This window comes from Anopheles moucheti, chromosome 2, assembly GCF_943734755.1.
Source record: "Anopheles moucheti chromosome 2, idAnoMoucSN_F20_07, whole genome shotgun sequence".
Lineage (NCBI taxonomy): Eukaryota > Metazoa > Arthropoda > Insecta > Diptera > Culicidae > Anopheles > Anopheles moucheti.
Window position 1 is genome coordinate 32955857 of NC_069140.1, and position 17648 is coordinate 32973504.

Genomic DNA, 17648 nt, shown 5'->3' on the forward strand with positions numbered 1-17648 from the left:
CTTGGATACTTCCCCGGATGTGGCAGCCAGTCTGTCAGGTTTGACACGCATGACACACACAAATTTCGACCAATCATCTCAGCAGCCAGAACAGGCAAAAGGGAAAGAAAAGCGACCATTCCTCAGATCTGCAATTCTTCTCGCAACGGAAGCTAGCCAATAACCGATATGGATAACACGGTGGCACTGTACAAACAGTTAAAAACGGAGTGGACGAAGTCTCCGATCAATCTGAAACTGTGTGGCACAGTCCTAGACAAATTGAAGGTAGGAAGAGAAGCCCCAACGGACCCCCGCAGACTGGTTGCATTGTTTGGGAATCATTGTTTATGCGAGCTGTTTTCCCCTTTTCTCTGTTTCAGGTAGCTCTTGCTGGAATGTCCTACATTCCCACAGGGAACACTCAGGCCAATCAGCAGGAGTTGCTCATCGCAAGAGATGTCCTAGAGATTGGTGTGGAGTACAGCATCGCCACCAAAAACATCCCGGCATTCGAGCGTTACATCCTGCAGCTGAAGTGGTTCTACTATGATTACAAGTACGTATCACCCGTTACAATGTCACGATTTTCCCATTGCTTACCGTGGTCTGCTTTTGATTTCACTCTTAGCACATTGATTGGGGAGTCCAAGAACAAGTACCAGCTGCTGGGGTTAAATTTGCTGTTTCTGCTATCCCAGAACCGCGTAGCTGAATTTCACACCGAGCTAGAACTGCTGCCCTCCGATATTATACAAACGAATGCCTTCATTCGGCATCCGCTAGCGCTGGAACAGTATCTAATGGAGGGACGGTACAATAAAATCTTTCAAGCGAAGGGTAACGTACCGGCGGAAAGCTATAACTTCTTCATCGACATCCTGCTGCAGACGGTTCGCAATGAGATCGGTGCCTGCTTGGAAAGCTCGTACGAGCGAATCTCACTGCAGGAAGCCGCCAAACGGTTGAACCTCAAGACGAAGGAGGAAGTGAAGCAGTTTGGCGAGAAGAGGGGCTGGAAGTTGAATCTGGACGGGTTTTATCATTTTGTGAACGAGCTAGCCAAACCTAAGGAACCGATACCATCACAGGAGCTGGCTGAACAGGCGATCATGTATGCACGGGAGCTGGAAATGATCGTGTAGATCCGTTGGCGAACATTTGTTTGATAACGTGTGAGATACCCTATAGGAGAAACGGTTCCGCGAAGTTATTTCGAATCCTGTTTTTCGATCGGAATAAAAACCTTACAACGTAAGTTTCGTGTTGTCGTTATACTCCATAAATACAATTAAGCTTTAGCTTTAGCCTACAGAATCCGATATCGATTTACCGGTATCAGACATTCCATGTCGTTACACTCGTACACCCACAGTGGCTTCACCAACTCCGCACAACAGTTGAACGGTAAAACATGCTTGCTGCGAGCAATCACATAGTCCACACCGGGCATCTCTTTGGAAACAGTTCTACAAAAAGAAAAACTATTCGGTTATTTAAAATATTACCAAAACCAGCGCAAATCACTTACCCACTGAACGTTTCAATATACTTTTCCAGCTTTATCTTATCCACGGCTCCCAATTCCTGGTGCAGGTAAAACTTTTTGCCCTTGAAGAAATCCAAACTACCCGTCGCGTTGTTCTCGTAGTGATCGCCTTCATCTTCCGTGCTTTTATCGTACACCTTTCGAGCGATTGCCATACCAGGCTCTTCGTCCGTGTCGCTTAATTCGTGCAACATCACCGCTTCTTCTTGGACTTTCTCCACCAACGTTGGAATACTACGTCTCTCCGTTGATTGCACCACATCTGGCGGTTTGTTCATTTCATCTACTATCTCATCTTCTGAATCGGAAACGTTAGCTTCCGCTGTGTCAAGGGCAAATTTTCGCCAAGAGAGTCGCTTCCGGTTGGTGTAACACTTTTCGATCCAATCTTGCTTCACAATTTTCCCTTTTCCTTGGACTTGGTTGTATTTCGGTGTATTTTTATACGCACAGCTGAAATGGGGCAATATGATAAAAAAAAGAATGGTCTCAAAGTGTATAAAAATATGCTCACATCAGGTGCGTACAGGAAGAGTCCCAATCTGGCTTGTACTTTGCTCCCATCGCCAGCGCTTGACTGCGAATGTTTGCCCGATCGGGATTCTGTGAGAAATATCAAAGTAAGCATTGAAAACGTTCATCAACGAGTAGTGCAAGAAATCAGATTCTTTCTGTTAGAAACGTTTTGCAAGATGAGCGATTTTGTACATTCGAAAGACATTCCCAAAAAGTACTACCGGTACTTTTTGAAAGGTTTAGCATACTACACCTGCCACTTGAACAAAGGTAAGTTCATGAATTATGAATTCGGAACCTTTTAAAATTAATCGCCTTTTTCCTCGTCCATTCAGCATGCACTCTAGCCGATCTACAGGCTTACGTGTTTTTGAAGAGTTTACAGCAACTGTCCGCAGCAGATTTAACATCTTTATCGAATGAAGTAATGAGGAAGCTGGTTTCCGCGGGAATAGCAAACAATCAAAATGGATATTATAGATTGCATGAATTGTTACGCTTTGCACACGGTTCCTCATCGAAACAGGTTGAAACCATCGATCAGAATCGCGATTTGGAGCTGAGCAGTGGATCGGGTTTGAGAAAGATGGTTAATTTTTCTAACACCGTTACAATGTGGCCCACTGATACGTTGGATGGTGTTGATACGATGCCCGGCGCAGTGGTCAGTCCGACGGAATTTCTTAGTGTATCTACGTCTACGATTCAAGAAGACATCGAAAGCTCAATAAACGAAACCGACGCGGACAATCAATCCGACAGCGATCACGATGACGAAGACAATGATGGTGAAAAAGCAGAAACGAATCAGAACGCTTCACAAGGTGAAACTAGTCCGGAAACAAAACATGATTCGGACTCAAACCGTACGACAAACTCCGATGATGAAGATTCAACCATTCCACATAAACCAATGAAACAAGAACCGGACAAAGAGCCAAACAACCCTGAGAGCGAAGACGACACGCAAAAGGAGCAATGAAAATGGGAATTTCACGAAATGTAATGAAAAGGAAACTATAAATTCTAAATTATTTTAACAATAATATTAAACATGAACCTAATGTCCACATACCTGAATTCCACTGATAACTAGGACAACATTTTCAAGCAGTTTTCCAAACGGTTTGTACCGTACGGGTTTCATGACTTCTGGATCACTTTCATCGTCTACAATTGTTAGCTTCGGTTTTTTCATCGTAGGTGTCGTACTATCATGATGATTGCCGGGACTTTTTGTAGGCGAAGACAATCGTTTCCCAGAAGGAACTGTTTGCTTTTCGATGGATAACGGAGGACGGGCTTGATCGATGATTTTTTTCGGAGTGTCCTTACGATCTAGATGTGATGAAGTGTTGTGGTTCGGCTTTCTAGCTACCACCGAGGTTGAACTCGAACTTTTCCTTTCGTCGTTTCGTTTCGGTTCTTGCTCCGCCCCGGTAAAGTTCAGGAATTCTTTAAACTTGGATGATGACACCTTGGCAGCATTCTTTGCCTCCGGTTTAGATGTGGTAAAATCCCGTTTTGCCATTCCACCTTCATTGCGTGCAATGTCATGAAGCTTTTTGGCCGGCTTGTTATCTTCGGCATCGTATAAAACTGATTCATCGTTACGGTTTACCTTCACGCTAGTGTTTGCCTCGCTGTTCTTCACTTCGTCATCGCTGTCCAGAAATATTTGAGGTTTAGGTCGCTGTTTGGCAACGCTTCGTACGCTTCCCGGTGTGGGAATGTTCTTTTCCAATGCTTTCGGTGTGTTTGTATCGCGCATTAAAGCACTAACGGTTGGCCCTGCGCTGGTGGAGCTCGTTGCTGAATTGTTATTCTTCCACCGCGCAAATATGTTCGAAAACCCGGCATCATCCGAATCGGGTGATTCTTCGCGCAGCTTAAACCGCCCTAGATTAAGCCCAACGGACGGTTTTGATCGGTTCGCTTCTTCCCGAATTTGCTGCTGAAACTTTTCCGGCACTAGACTTTTTCTATCCTTCTTCTCCGCACCGCTGCTGGTGTGCAGAGCAACAAACGTAAGGCCATACCGGACACGGGAATTGAACGGTTGGGTACAAATGAATTTTACCAAATCCCACTTTTCGCTTGCCACCGAAGGTATCAGTGTGGAAGAGTTAAAACACTGTACCCCGTTCGTACCGGTTGAATTGCGGCTGTCGACCGCATTCATGAATTTGGTGGCAAGTAAAATTTCACTGTATGGTGGATTACTGGAACCACTGCGTGCGACCAACACCTCGATCAATGCCGAATGCTCATTGCCTATATCGATTCCGCTGATTATGGTCGGTTCCTCGAGTCGTAACACCACAAACGCTTGCTGTTCGCCCGCTTGTCGACACTTCCATTTCTTGTTGCCGGGCTTCAGAAGATTCGAGGCGGGATAATTCTGAAATGAACAGTACCGATTACTTTCTCCCAAGTGCTACACACACTAGCTAAGGGTTCACTTTACTTACCGGATCTTCAGAGCTGAACGATTCTACGGCTTTAATACTCACGGAAGGCATTTGAACTGTGCATGCGTTGCGTGTAAATACAGGAATAGCGATTATAGTGCGTTTTTGCTTGTGGCGCGTAATTGTGACGTATGATACATAAACATTGAACTATGGGATCGGCAGAGGTGTCACAAGATGATGCATTTGAATCTGCTGCAGTACAGAGAAATATCATTTTGTGCTATCAATTTTGTACTCACAATATATTCAAAATAGTTTATTACATTAATTTTAAACTAATCAAACGAAATTCTAAGTTCAAAAGCATGGAGTTCGTTGAAAACATTTTGCCCTCATCGCCGACAGTGTAACTGACACTTCCGATCAGCTGTGCTTTGTTGCCGGTTTGCCGGTTGTTTACTTTCCCTTCTTTCTACACGCTCCTCTCCAAAAATCTTTTGCCTCCATGACACTTGCCAATTTCATTCGTACAGTGGCCGGTTCCATCAAACACTTCCCAAATCCCGCATCCAGCAGTAATCACCGCCTAGCTACTTTAACCGCTAGAAGGACAGCCACATCCGCTGCAACCATGGCAAACTGTGTACGCGAAATCGAAGGTGACCTCTTTAGCGCTCCCAAGGACCATTCGCTGGCACACTGCGTAGCCGCTGATCTAAAGATGGGCGCGGGCATTGCGGTCCGGTTCAAGCAGCTGTACGGCAAGGTGGACGAGCTTAAGACACAAAACGTTGGTGTCGGTGGAGTGGCCATGTTGGCCGACGGTCCACAGCGATACGTCTATTATCTCATTACGAAGAAAACGTACAATCTGAAACCTACGTACGATGATCTGACCAAATCTTTGCAGGCCATGAGAGAGCATATGGCGAACAATGGCGTGGAAAAGTTGGCCATTCCACGCATTGGCTGCGGTATTGATGGACTCGAGTGGAACAAGGTGAAAGAAATCCTGAACCACGTATTCGGCGAGAGCGGTTCGTACGAAATCGTCGTCTATAACTTTGTCCCGAAGTGACCGCTTTCCGAAATGCTCCTCACCGAATGTTCCTTACGCGTGAAGAAAACTCAAGCAAATTAGTAATAAAACGATACCCAAACAAACAAACAGCATCATTCCATAAAGTGTCGTCTTTATTTCTTCACATAACGATCGGTACCGCCGTTTCTCGTTTCGTTGCATTCACTTCGCAATTTCCGTTACAAGCCCTGCAGCAATCGTAACGCCCTCCACGCGCAACATAATTCTTCCCAGATCCTTAAAGTCTGCGTACCGCTCCATGCCGATCGGTCGCTGACATTCGATCTCAACCAGGGCGCACGAATTGTTGCCCAAGCAGCGTGGATTCCTCTTAATCACCTCGCCCGTACCCTTGTGCAGTTGTGCCTTCAGTTTGCGAATCGTGGCCGGTTCGATAAGCGACTGATGATGCAGCAGCACCGGATAACCTCTCGTAATCGGAACTTTTATGTTAAACACAACGATACGTGCGAGTATACGGGTGGCCAACGGGACGGGATGATAGATGTCGGACAGGATGTACCCAACCGAGATGTTGTTGATGTCGACGTTGGCCAGCGTTAGCGATACTTGGTCACCGGCAAACGCGGTCTGGTGAGGTAATTCATCGATCGTAATGTTCTTCACCACGGCCTGCTCCTTGGTCGGACACACCAAAACTTTGTCATTTACGCAAATCATACCTGACTCGATACGGCCGCAGAGACAAAATCCTGATCCGGTGCCTTTAAATATATCCGCCACCGACAGGCGAAAGGGTTTATCAATAGCGCGTTCGGGTGTTTTGAAAGTGTCTGGAAAATAGATTCGAAGGCAGAACATTCCATTAGACCCTTTGCAGATGCCCCTTTTTAAACGATTCACTTACCAATTACTTTCAAAAGTGTCGGACCAATGTACCACTGGGTCAATCCGAGATCCGTTGGATCGTTAACCAAATTCTCTCCCGTTAGCCCCGAGCAGGGAACATAGGTAACGTCGGCATCACGGAATCCAGCTTGTTTAAGGAACACCTTCAATTTGTTCACTATCTCGTCGAATCTCTCCTTTGCCCAGCCGACCGTGTCCAACTTATTGACGACCACGCCGAGCTGGCTGACGCCAAGCGAACGTACCAGCAGTGCGTGCTCTCGCGTTTGACCACCCTGCTCGAAACCGGTTTCAAATTCTCCACGTGTAGCATCCACCACCAGCAAGGCCACATCCGCCTGATTTGCACCCGATATCATGTTTGGAATGAAGTCCTTGTGTCCAGGCGCATCCAGTAGCGTTATCTGAAAGAGTTATTTATGTATATTTAAACTCCAATTTAAATAACGATCTTCCACCAATTTGCGTTACCTCTTTAGTTGCGGTTTCGAACCGCGTGCTTCCAACATCCATCGTAATGCCCCGCTCTCGCTCCTCTCCCGTTTCGTCCAGCACCCAGGCATACATGAAGCTGGACTTGCCCAGCTTTTTGCTCTCCTGCTCGTGCTTGTGCATGACGCGCTGCGAAACATTCCCCGTATCGTACAGCAGATGGCCCATCAGCGTACTTTTGCCCGCATCCACATGGCCAATCACCACCATATGGATGTGATCTTTCCTCGAGCCACGTTCCTTGCTGAACAGTTCCTTCGCATTTCTCGACGGTTCCTTTGGGGTTGATTTGCTCGGAAATTGTTGTCGGGTTTCGTCAGTTATTTCGGGCGTGTTGCGTCCAGACACACAGGGTGATTGTACGCGGGGACTGTTCACTTCGAAGGCGAGCGTCTTTTTAGCCACCGATGGGCTCGGAGTTATTACAACAGTCGTCGCTACATCGCTCACGGGCCGAACGTGCTGCTGAGCGTCGACGGAAGGCGTTGCGATAATGGTCGGTACGTTGTGAGTTTGAAGCTTCTTTTCCGAGCGTTCCAGCAGTCGTTCACCAATGCCTACATTCACGAGATCACGGGATGGGTTTCGTTATGGGGGAAGAAAAGAGTGAATAATATTGCGAAATATTGCGTACCAGCCGCACTGCATGAATGAAAGCTTTCGATCCACTAAAAAAGGGGTGAGTTTTCAAATGCAAATAAATAGGAAAAAAGAGTTTATTCGTTAAAACTTAGGCACTAGCAGAAAATGGATTTCCAAAACGGAACGATAAAATATGTTTAGTCACAATACATCGAATGATATCATTGGTAGTCTTATTGGGAAAGCAACCGATCAGAGTTTTCGAAGCGTTATCCTCTTTCGAGCTTTCCCCTTTGTCCAAAGTTGTCAGTTTTAGTTATTACTGCCTAAATTTCTTTATATGCCCCAATACTATATCGTCCGGAGAGGGCATATCGAAACGAAACGGCACGACGGTGGTGTAGTTTGTATAGTTATGCGAAACCCGTATCGGAAGCTTTCGCTTCCTGTAACGAATCCCTAGCACAACTCCCATAGGGGATGATGTCAGTGTGCGATGGGTGGAAAGATCCATCTGCAGTACCGAGCTGGCATCGATCGTACAAAACTCATCGATCGTCGGTTTAACCGTTTCCGTAATATCGCAATCGACGAAACCATATTTAATTGCCTCGTGTGAATCCATGGCTGCACCTTTTTGCTTTGTTAAACTTTTGTCCCCATAGGCTGGATGTTTTGCATTGGGTTTCTTTTTAATGAGAGCGGATTTTAAGTCCAATATCCAACCGGTCTGTGAAAGCATCGGTTGGTTGGCTACGGATTGAGACGAAGTGTCATCACCGGCCGAAGCGGGGGAAGCACAGGCAAAAGGTTTTTTGAATATCTGCGGAACGTTAAACCTCGGCGACGCATTGGCCGAAAAGGTGGGAGGTGTCCCTTGCGTTTCAAGGTGATGTTTGGCCATATCCGATAGGTTCGAAAAAGATTTCATCGGAACGGTAGGAGAAGCCGTGGTAGATGAACTTGTGCCAATCGAAAGAGCAGCAAACTGTGCCAGCGTAGTGGGTTTAGACGACCCCGGAGAGGCTGCTATCTTTGGCTCATTATTTTCCTTTTCCAACGATTTAGCTAACGATGAGCTTTGCGATTCTTGTTTCATGCGTTGCTTTACGAAATCGTTCAAATTGCCACCACTGCCGGCACTGAACTGCACCTTCGGTAAAGCAAACCGTATCGCGGCAAGGGCAGGAGTAGGGATGGTTTCCACGGGTTTGGGAGAAGCTTCCATATCTTACCTTCCGTAAGCAATCCAATAGTGATGCCCATCCGGATAGTGTCGAGTGCCGTATTACAGCCACCAATCGCCAACCAACAGAGATGAGAAACCGAAAAAAAGATACGTTAAAATGAACGTCCGTTAGTATACTTGCGCGCACAATCGCTGTACACTTGCGCCTATTTCACGTTGAAATCGACTGAGATCATGGCGCATGTTTATATATCCAGGGCACATTGGTATCAGCACATACTATTTTGAATGTATTTTTTGTTTGTAAAATCTGCCAAAAATTCAAAACCAAATTCCTTCTACTGCACACTAGCTCAGTAAAATAAATAGACATTAAGTGACAAATAAAAAAAAGTAGTTTGCCGCACAATTTCCTATAGTTAAATTTGAAATTTCACAACATGCAAGTATTCTTCAACCGTTATGTGAGCCATGTGGTGTAATATAACCTTCTCAGTGTATTGGTGACAGCGACAAACCCCGTACATACCTTTTTCCATCGTATCAGCCGCTAGTTTGCTGCCAGATTTCGCGACTTGCGAAGGCGGTGTCTTGTTGCTGTTCAGTATCTCGTCCAGCGCTTTGCTACAGTCGTAATCATGCTTCATGATTGCTTCCACCATCTGACGGTCGCTACACGTTTCGCCGACAATGTCACGAATTTCGTCCATACACGACAGCAACCGTGCACGGTCATCGTCGTTCAGGTCTGGCATCTGAAAGCACTGCGAAACATAACCGTTAATGTGGTGCACGATCGCAAGATTATCATAAGTTACCTCCGAGTCGCGCCTCTTGTGAGCGGTTCCATCGCGAACGTTTTCCGCCGCCAGTTCGTCATCGTCTTCTTCTTCGATGTCGCGATTGTTGGCGAGAAATTCGGACATACTCTGTTGACCTTTGGCACGGTCGTAGATCCATTGCTGGGCATCGGTTGGAGAAATACACTCATCCTCCACCGAATGTCCGTACGGATAATCATCATCATCGTAATCTGTATCGGGTGTTGGTGCTTGAAAATAGGATTTTTGGGCCCACATTTACCAAAACGGTACGTACCATCGTATACTGCGTTGCGTACGTTCCGATGACGGGACATGATTACGGGATTTGCTCTGTGTTTCGCAAGCTGACGCAAACTATAGTTCCTGGTTGACGATTACATGCAGCACAAGTTTGCTGAGATTATTTCTTCACTTAGCGGAAGATTTTACACGGCATTATCGAATTAATTTACTCCGCAGCCAGAAACCACTACGTGTTTATTTGTTTTGAAGCGTATTCGCGTGCAAATGCGTTGAAAACGTCAACCAAAATACGTCTTTCCGGATTATAGCATGGGATTCATTACTATTCATAATAATCTATCGAAATTATGCGGGGAAAAAGAAAGAAGAAATCGATTTGAGTCCATATATTTATGAATTTATGCTTCTTTTGATATCTGATATCGATACAAACGATGAATATGCCTCCTTGTTATCAGCAAATCAACATAAAAACACAATGGCTGAGAAAGGCCATGGAAGATGACAGTTTAATTTGCTAGGTGATTTTTGTCTGCGTGCCGGTTGGAATCGAGGTTCGGAAATCCCATCCGGTAGGATTGTTTTGAAAACAAAGCAAGCGATGCCACCAAAAAAGGATGCCAAGGGAGGAGGAAAAGCTGCACCAGCTAAAGGTGGTTCCGGTGGAAAGAAAGGAGGCGCTGGAGGTGGTGCTGACGAAGGTAAAACCTCTTGTGGCCATCGTGCTGCTTACACCTCGCACTAACCGCTGTCGTTTACTTGCAGGAGCAGCAAAGGAGAAAAAAGGTGGCTCGGCGGTGAAGGTACGACACATTCTTTGTGAGAAGCAAGGTAAAATAATGGAAGCGCTGGAGAAATTGAAAGAGGGCCAGGCGTTTAATGTGGTTGCGACAAACTACAGCGAAGACAAGGCACGCCAGGGAGGTGATCTTGGGTGGCAGATCCGTGGTGCAATGGTGGGTCCGTTTCAGGATGCGGCCTTTGCGTTACCCATTTCTACCACCAATGCTCCCAAGTACACGGATCCACCCATCAAGACCAAGTTCGGATATCATATTATAATGGTAGAAGGCAAGAAATAAATGCTTCTTTATGTTTTCATTTCGTTTTACATTTTTCATTATTCGTTTGTACATTCTTCACTAGTTGCCCAGTTTGGTAGAAACAGTAGGAGGCCACATAAAGTCCTAGATAGTTACTGATGCCCTCGGTGTAGGTGCGCTGGAGATAGATAAAGCCCACATTTTCCGAGGCAAAAAAGAAGAAATTCGACAGCACCGAGGGTATGAACACGTGCGTACCGATAATTGCTCGCCATCGGCTATCGGCGGGTGTGTAATGATTTACCAGCCTTTCGAGCAAGATACACACCCAATTGATCAGTGACCAAATGAGGATGAACAGAAACACACCGTGCCAGATGTAGATGAACGCGAAGGTGGCCAAACTGGCCAGGATTTTACGTGGCAGTCGGGACGTTTTCGTGCACAGTTCGGTGTAGATGTACTTGAACAGGAACTCGTACAAACTTCTGTCGAAAAACTTCCACATGTCCGAGTATTGGTTTACTCTTGCAATACATATTGGTTTGGCGGGCATATCGATTCCGTCGAATCGACCAAACGCGATGCCGACACCATAGAACACGACGTACTTGATGCAGAAAAACTGTCCCATCAGAAAGCCTAGTCCATACAGCGCCCACAGATTAACGTGTCGTAGCAGTGTTAGATCTTGCTGGATGAGATTCACATACAGGAAGTGTTGTCCTGCTAGCATGACCAACGCCCAAAACCATGCCATCATTAAACGCTTTGCCAGCGTCCACATACGGTAGAGGAAGCTGTGTGGTTCCAGTTCCAATTGGAAATGGGTGTGTAGCGTTTTGAACCGGCTGTACACTATGGCAGGTCCCATTAGGAGCAGCGGAAAATACAGCAAGTAAGCCATCAGATCTCGCAAACCATAGCACTCTTTCGTTGATGATTCTCGGCCCTTGTCCAGACAGAAGCTGGTACATTTGATAACGTTCCACGAAGTGATCAGGCTCAGCTCCAGAAGTTGATCGTTATGGATATTGAAGTGAACATTTAGCTTGTCGTAAAAGTACCACACCTTGAAGTAGTTAATCACTGCGATCCACAGGAATGTTTTTAGCCAAACAGTGCACCGGTAGTATTTTGCTGGGTTACCGTAATAGAAGGATAAACTTTGCACTAGTATTACTGCTAATACTGCTACATTGTACATGCGATAGATCACGCCAAGTCCAAATAACGTCAAAACGGTGGAAGTGTGATTAGCGCAAACACGGCGCGACAGTTCCATTACCACGACGTGTACGAGGAAATAGATTCCATGTCGTTCAACGAACCCGATGTAATGTTCCCATTCCCAATCGAAATCGTCACGTCGTCGATGTTTGAATATGAACCACCCGTCATCAAGGGTGTGATAGTTGGCCAAATTTTCTGTAAGAAATTGGAAATTGTAGCTTCTTGCGGTTTTAATCTTTCCCACGCGAACTTACCATTGCTTAGTTCATAGTTTTTATAGAACGAGTATATCAAACATCCAGTGTAGAGGATCGCACAACCGATCAACTCTGTGGGCGGTTTTTGTCCCATTTCGAAGCCGCATTTATAAGGTCACTATTATTGAATATGTTAAATCGTTTTTCTAAACCTTCATCGTCATGGTTGGAATTGTGTTGCTTTAAATACGATTTTGCAATCATAGACAGGAAGGCAAATTAAATAGTTTATTTTAAGCGGATCTTGACAACGACCGGAAATTTTACTTTCACACCAAAGAAACAACTTCTTTACGTTTAAATGCAGTCTGCGAAGGAAAATGTAAACAAACCAGCATAACGGTGGCTCCGTCAACTGACATCGAAATTTGACAACCGAAGAAACATTCAAAATTTCTGGTATAAGTGACGGTTAGGATTTTGGATCATTTTAAAATGTATCACAAGTTTATTTGTACGACTTACGGTAAAGTAAACCTTTTTTACTAATGCATACAGTTTATAACGTTCGAATAGTAATGAAAAAGTCACACAATGATTTTTTTTTGCGTTGGCTTTATTGTACTTTCTTTTCACTTTTTATGTAAATTTTCGAAATACACTTAAAATAATGCACTGGTAAAAAATAAGTTCTTACGTTGGTAATGTTTTTTTTTTCATTCTTAAAACCAAAACGCATGCCTACACCTGCGGCTAGACTCAGTTTCTGTTGCTGCTTTTGTTTCATCAAAAGCTATTACTTAAATTAAAAATATGTAGCTAAACGCGTAAATGACATGCAAGAAACGTAGAGAGATGGGTAAAATCATTTAAAAAAAAAATGGAACAGAAACATTACACAAAGCAAAATACATCTCGTGTGTACACTGGTAATCCGGGGTTCTTTTAGTTTCTGTAGATCTTATTCACCTAATATCACATGTTTGATTTGTTTAGAAACCCTTCAGACGTTTGCGCACCTTGTAAACGTTCTAATATTCAAATGATTTGACCTTTTGTCTTAAGTTTCCCCGTTTTGTAAATATGATAGAAGCTCCTAACAATATACTACAACAAGATATTTCAAAGCGATTGTTCTCCTTGTGTGATCCTCGTCCACTTTGTAAAGTTATAATGTGATTGTTGCGGTTCTTTTCACTTATTGCTAATCGTTACACGTTAGGCAACTGTACCGCTATGATGTGCCTCGTGATGTTCTACCGCCGTTAGCCGTTTTAGTATAAAACTAATGTAAGGATTAAGTGTTAAAATACGAATACAAATCGATCAAATAAATATACACGTGTAAAGGGGATAAATAAGAAATAAATAAGTGTGTGAATAAATTGCATATAAATAAATACATAAATTAAGTGCATACACACTGACACAAAAGTGGAATATACTATCTTTGGTGCTTATCCTTTTAAAGCAAATGTGGTTTTGGTTACGAGTTCACTATTTTTGGTGTTTTTGGACTAGAAAATGTACATAATGATGACTAGTCTGCCATGTTTTAATGGGCCGTTTTTTTTTTTTGAGATCTTGGTGAAAGCCGAAGAAAGCTTACAGTGAAATAAATAGATAAATATGACTAGCAAATGACCAGAAAAGGTGTTAAATACATTCTAAGTTTAGGTACATACACCCTGACTAGTGGGCCCCACTAGCTTTGGACTAGCTGTGTGTGATTGACGCACTGGACTAGAATTGCTCATTTGTTGCTTTGGTATAAATACGAGACTCTGCAAGTAAAATTTACCAGCATGACTAGCTTGCACCTTAAAAAAACTAAACTCTTCTCACTCCTCGGTTAAATCTTAGACATTACATTCTACGTAGGGTGCGCATTGTACATTGGCATGTTGTGCTACAGTTGATACCTTTCGATTTTCGTCACCACTTTGCAGCGGTCCGACCGAAGGTCTTCGCTACCTAACATGGCACACGGTTATTCGCACGATTGCAAAAGCCTTTCCCGAACCTGCAGCGCACTGTTTCAAATGCACCAACCCACATGGTTGAACGGGGTGCGCATTCGAAAGCCTTTTGCGTCAAAATTTAAACGAAACAAAAATTAATCCGAAACCGAAACATAAAATCGTATACAGAATGCAATGGGAAAAGGATTTTCTTACAGCTTCTAGGCAAATGGACAGTACTGCCGACAAGCAGGAACTTATTTGTACAATGGATTTGAGGACAGCGCTTGTCCAATTGTTTGAAATCTTTACGGGTCCCTACACTCGGTACTCATTGCAACAGTGGTTGTGCTTCAAATGTAAAATAGAATTAGCGGAACGTTCGCGGGTCGCTCGGATGGTATCGTTCTTTGGCACTGGGTCTAATTAATACACCGAAGGACCGTGGAACGAATCCCATCCGCACTTGCGCGCAACTTAAAAGAAGGATGAAAGCATGTTTTGTGGATGTAGAATAGTGAATTATGTTTTTAAACTGATGGATATGAAGAGAATGTGCAAATTGGAACCTGATTATTGTCAAAAGTGGTTGTTGCACCACTGTCGTATGAGCACTTTTGTAGTATCGAACGTCATAAGTAGAAGTACATAAATCACACACACATATTAAACCTAACTCTATACACGAGAATGACTAGATGGTTACTCATCTTTGGGGGGGGTTTGTGGTTTTGAAATTTTGCAAACTTCAAATCCCTCGAATGTACAAGAAGTATGGCTGTTTAGGACGGAAGTTCCTGATTTTGTTTTCCGCGTAGCAAATAGCGTGTAGACACAAAAGTGTATAAATATGAAGTAGAAAGATTGTTAAAAATAGGTTACAGCAATGGGAAGGGAAACGATAGAACGCAAATGAAAATAGCACACACAAATAGAACAAGAAACAACCTCGAAACTCGCCACCGAAACTTCCGTCAAAAAAGAGACAAAGGAAAGAAAGTAAATATACGACACTACGACTAGGGGTTCTGTTTTTTCTTCCGGCGAAGCTTTGCTTCTCTAAAACTATCGACTAGCATTGCTCGTTATCTTTGGATTGTAAAAACAAATCTACAAAACAACCGTCTCCCACCCAACCAGTCCTCGTCAGTCTATGGCTAGCTTTACTAAGTTACTAACAGTACCTGTAGGGGGCGCCACTGATGCGTGGTAGCCCTCCACTTAAATAGTAGTCCTTTGGTATGGCGCTGTAGAATCGGGTTCGAATACGTTTCAAGAAATGTACAAATTTCGCATTTAAGAAAATGCTGCTTCACTTACAGTAAGGCAACATCAGCGGTAGAACATCACGATGCGTCCTCTTGTGCGGCACACGGTAGTAATTATAAATATGTCAAGTAGTAAAATGCTAAGGCTGCGTTCACGTTCGATCGATCCGTAACCGATCGTTGTACGGGCAGGCAGGTTACTAACTATTACGGAACTCCTTGGTAAAGAATCTCGAGTTTACACCAAAAACCACCTTCAACCAATCGAAATGAAACCCGGAATCTTAGCGTACACTAAAAGCCTTACTTACACAACCAGTGCCGTGGTGTGCCGGATGACGGACGGTCCATTCCGGAGTCGGGCGAGAGCGGCGGCAGCCAGATTTTCCTCCTCGGTAAAACGATCGCAGTAGGCCGAACGGTACTGACGCTCCATCTCGTCCTCGTCCTCTGCGTTGTCGCGGTAGTCCTCGTTGATGACCAGCGTACGCTCCTCGCAGTCACTGTCCTGATCATCGTCATGATCCAGCGCAACACTGCCCCGCCCGGAGGAGGACACTACCGAACCGGCACGTTCCTGTTGCACAAACGTCACAACGGTCGACGAATCCGGATAGTATCCGGTAGTGACGATCTCAATCTCTTGCGCCCCACTGTCGTTCGATGCGAGCGTACTGTACATGGTAAGCGGCGGTGGCTTCACTCTAGCTGCCCGCTCTTCCCCACAGTCAGTGTACGTAGCACCGCCGCTTTCCACCGATTGGCCCGATTGGTTGGAATGGTTCGAGTCCTCGCCGCGATACTGCGCATCGATGAGAACCGGTGGACTGGGTGCACGCTTCGCTGCCACCTTCCGGTTTGGCTGTTTGCTGTGCGTTAGCTGGTGTTTCTTGAGGTAGGCCGGCCGTTTGAACGTTTTGTCACACTGGTTGCACCGGAACTTGTCGGTGGCACCATCCGAGTCGGCCGAATCGCTGCCCGCCTCCACCTTCCCAGCGCCACCCTTCTTGCCGACCTGATCGCGCGGTTTATGCCATCGGCGATGCGATGCAAGGTTGGCCGGACAGTTGAACCGTTTGCCACACTCGGGGCACCGGTACTCGAGCAGCACGATGCAGGAGCAACGATGCTGCGCCAGCCCGAACGCATCCTCAAACTCGAGCCGGCACAGTTTGCAGTTGTAGCCACCGATCACGTTCGGGATGGCGGCCAGCTCGGCCCGCACCTCATCCGACACCTCGACCAGATTGAACTGCGGATCGATGTCACCGGATTCCCGTGGCGAATCGCCACTGAGCGCTTCCTCCAGCGAGATGATGATCGTGCCCGAGACGGGCGATGAGTTCTCCTCGTCGAACTTTAACTTCCGGATGGCTTTCGCACGGCGCTCCTTGGTGCCCCCGGACGGAGCCGTCGCTGCCGGTGGATTTTTCGAACTTTTCGGTGGATTTGTGACTGGTGGTTCACGACCACCCTTGGCCGGTGTGCTTAAATCCTGCCGGACGTCCATCCGTTCCGGTTCGCTCGGTTCCGCACACGGTTTGGCGCGCTTTGGCAGTGGTTCCTCCGTTTTCGTCGGCACATTCAGCTGATTGTCCTCGCGGTAGCGCTTCTTCAGTGGGGAAGGTGTTGCCGGTGGGGTGATGGGACCTCCGGCGGCTGCTTGGCGCACTGTCAAATCCAACGGGCTGTCGGTTCCACCCGTCGCGGACATCTTGCCGGTGGCTATGACCGATTTTCCGACTACATCACCGTACTGCACCTTGTAGGACGGTGGCAAGCTGGCCACCGTGGTCAGGAGACCAGCTGGGGATGGTTGGCGGGATTGTGCGGGTTGTACGATTGCTGCCATCCTCGCATGTCACAACACACTCGGGAACGGACACTTGCGCGACACTGCTGAAACACCACCTGTCCACGGCACACGCTTAATCTCACACTGGTGCAATGTCACTGCTTGCCGCGGGGGTTATACTATTTACAAAACGGTCAGTGTCGGCCACAATCGGGTTCCACAATACAAAAATAAAAAAGGAAAAGGATATGCCTCTCGCGGACTGCTTGCGTACGAACGTGTGCGTATGACCTCGGCCGTGGCCAGGCACTGAATGATCCTCTCACCGGCCGATCCGGACCGTTTTATATGTGCGGCCTCACACGTCACAGTGCTGTGGTGTAACAACAGCGGCGTACTCGAGGGGGTTTTT

General features: G+C 45.7%; 8 protein-coding genes across 9 annotated transcripts; 4 read left to right on the forward strand and 4 right to left on the reverse strand.

The window, feature by feature from the left end:
* Positions 1-27: 27 nt before the first annotated feature.
* On the forward strand, positions 28-1237 carry LOC128299468 (26S proteasome non-ATPase regulatory subunit 8). 2 transcript variants are annotated; one of them, XM_053035447.1, is made up of 3 exons: positions 28-267; positions 363-538; positions 611-1237. In XM_053035447.1, exons 1-3 carry the CDS (start codon positions 169-171, stop codon positions 1122-1124), a joined length of 789 nt encoding a protein of 262 aa, XP_052891407.1. In that variant the 5' UTR covers positions 28-168; the 3' UTR covers positions 1125-1237. The 2 variants fall into 2 exon arrangements, with proteins under 2 accessions (XP_052891407.1, XP_052891408.1); XM_053035448.1 differs by having other exon boundaries at positions 152-267; positions 367-538.
* Positions 1042-4593, reverse strand: LOC128299465 (DNA repair protein XRCC1). The gene is made up of 5 exons (XM_053035444.1): positions 4516-4593; positions 3120-4445; positions 2043-2131; positions 1511-1981; positions 1042-1448 (listed from the first exon to the last, which is right to left on the reverse strand). Exons 1-5 carry the CDS (start codon positions 4564-4566, stop codon positions 1289-1291), a joined length of 2097 nt encoding a protein of 698 aa, XP_052891404.1. The 5' UTR covers positions 4567-4593; the 3' UTR covers positions 1042-1288.
* LOC128299469 (clumping factor A-like) lies at positions 2221-3026 on the forward strand. Its single transcript, XM_053035450.1, has 2 exons — positions 2221-2314; positions 2380-3026. The coding sequence occupies exons 1-2, from the start codon at positions 2221-2223 to the stop codon at positions 3024-3026; spliced, it is 741 nt and encodes a 246-aa protein (XP_052891410.1).
* A 297-nt stretch (positions 4594-4890) lies between the features above and the next one.
* LOC128297882 (ADP-ribose glycohydrolase OARD1-like) lies at positions 4891-5610 on the forward strand. The gene has a single exon (XM_053033596.1). The coding sequence runs from the start codon at positions 4964-4966 to the stop codon at positions 5534-5536; it is 573 nt and encodes a 190-aa protein (XP_052889556.1). The 5' UTR covers positions 4891-4963; the 3' UTR covers positions 5537-5610.
* Positions 5611-5650: 40 nt separating this feature from the next.
* LOC128310311 (protein HBS1) lies at positions 5651-9987 on the reverse strand. Its single transcript, XM_053046917.1, has 6 exons — positions 9771-9987; positions 9491-9705; positions 9202-9436; positions 6881-7458; positions 6408-6813; positions 5651-6333 (listed from the first exon to the last, which is right to left on the reverse strand). Exons 1-6 carry the CDS (start codon positions 9808-9810, stop codon positions 5702-5704), a joined length of 2106 nt encoding a protein of 701 aa, XP_052902877.1. The 5' UTR covers positions 9811-9987; the 3' UTR covers positions 5651-5701.
* An 85-nt stretch (positions 9988-10072) lies between these two features.
* Positions 10073-10844, forward strand: LOC128310313 (peptidyl-prolyl cis-trans isomerase NIMA-interacting 4). Its single transcript, XM_053046920.1, has 2 exons — positions 10073-10440; positions 10505-10844. Exons 1-2 carry the CDS (start codon positions 10341-10343, stop codon positions 10819-10821), a joined length of 417 nt encoding a protein of 138 aa, XP_052902880.1. The 5' UTR covers positions 10073-10340; the 3' UTR covers positions 10822-10844.
* On the reverse strand, positions 10832-12539 carry LOC128310312 (protein-cysteine N-palmitoyltransferase Rasp). Its single transcript, XM_053046919.1, has 2 exons — positions 12270-12539; positions 10832-12210 (listed from the first exon to the last, which is right to left on the reverse strand). Exons 1-2 carry the CDS (start codon positions 12364-12366, stop codon positions 10838-10840), a joined length of 1470 nt encoding a protein of 489 aa, XP_052902879.1. The 5' UTR covers positions 12367-12539; the 3' UTR covers positions 10832-10837.
* A 3171-nt stretch (positions 12540-15710) lies between these two features.
* On the reverse strand, positions 15711-17293 carry LOC128298572 (insulinoma-associated protein 1). Its single transcript, XM_053034343.1, has one exon. The coding sequence runs from the start codon at positions 17291-17293 to the stop codon at positions 15749-15751; it is 1545 nt and encodes a 514-aa protein (XP_052890303.1). The 3' UTR covers positions 15711-15748.
* Between the last annotated feature and the right edge of the window lie 355 nt (positions 17294-17648).

Coding starts and splice junctions, on each gene's coding strand:
- LOC128299468 (XM_053035447.1), top strand. CDS start 169: ATGGATAACACGGTGGCACTGTACAAACAGTTAAAAACGGAGTGGACG. Junction 268..362: donor CAGTCCTAGACAAATTGAAG/GTAGGAAGAGAA, acceptor TCTCTGTTTCAG/GTAGCTCTTGCTGGAATGTC. Junction 539..610: donor TGGTTCTACTATGATTACAA/GTACGTATCACC, acceptor TTTCACTCTTAG/CACATTGATTGGGGAGTCCA.
- LOC128299469 (XM_053035450.1), top strand. CDS start 2,221: ATGAGCGATTTTGTACATTCGAAAGACATTCCCAAAAAGTACTACCGG. Junction 2,315..2,379: donor CACCTGCCACTTGAACAAAG/GTAAGTTCATGA, acceptor TCGTCCATTCAG/CATGCACTCTAGCCGATCTA.
- LOC128299465 (XM_053035444.1), bottom strand. CDS start 4,566: ATGCCTTCCGTGAGTATTAAAGCCGTAGAATCGTTCAGCTCTGAAGAT. Junction 4,446..4,515: donor CGTTCAGCTCTGAAGATCCG/GTAAGTAAAGTG, acceptor TGTTCATTTCAG/AATTATCCCGCCTCGAATCT. Junction 1,449..1,510: donor TATATTGAAACGTTCAGTGG/GTAAGTGATTTG, acceptor TTCTTTTTGTAG/AACTGTTTCCAAAGAGATGC.
- LOC128297882 (XM_053033596.1), top strand. CDS start 4,964: ATGACACTTGCCAATTTCATTCGTACAGTGGCCGGTTCCATCAAACAC.
- LOC128310311 (XM_053046917.1), bottom strand. CDS start 9,810: ATGTCCCGTCATCGGAACGTACGCAACGCAGTATACGATG. Junction 7,459..9,201: donor GGCTGATACGATGGAAAAAG/GTATGTACGGGG, acceptor TCGTGAATGTAG/GCATTGGTGAACGACTGCTG. Junction 6,814..6,880: donor TCGAAACCGCAACTAAAGAG/GTAACGCAAATT, acceptor TAACTCTTTCAG/ATAACGCTACTGGATGCGCC.
- LOC128310313 (XM_053046920.1), top strand. CDS start 10,341: ATGCCACCAAAAAAGGATGCCAAGGGAGGAGGAAAAGCTGCACCAGCT. Junction 10,441..10,504: donor TGGAGGTGGTGCTGACGAAG/GTAAAACCTCTT, acceptor GTTTACTTGCAG/GAGCAGCAAAGGAGAAAAAA.
- LOC128310312 (XM_053046919.1), bottom strand. CDS start 12,366: ATGGGACAAAAACCGCCCACAGAGTTGATCGGTTGTGCGATCCTCTAC. Junction 12,211..12,269: donor AAACTATGAACTAAGCAATG/GTAAGTTCGCGT, acceptor AATTTCTTACAG/AAAATTTGGCCAACTATCAC.
- LOC128298572 (XM_053034343.1), bottom strand. CDS start 17,293: ATGGCAGCAATCGTACAACCCGCACAATCCCGCCAACCATCCCCAGCT.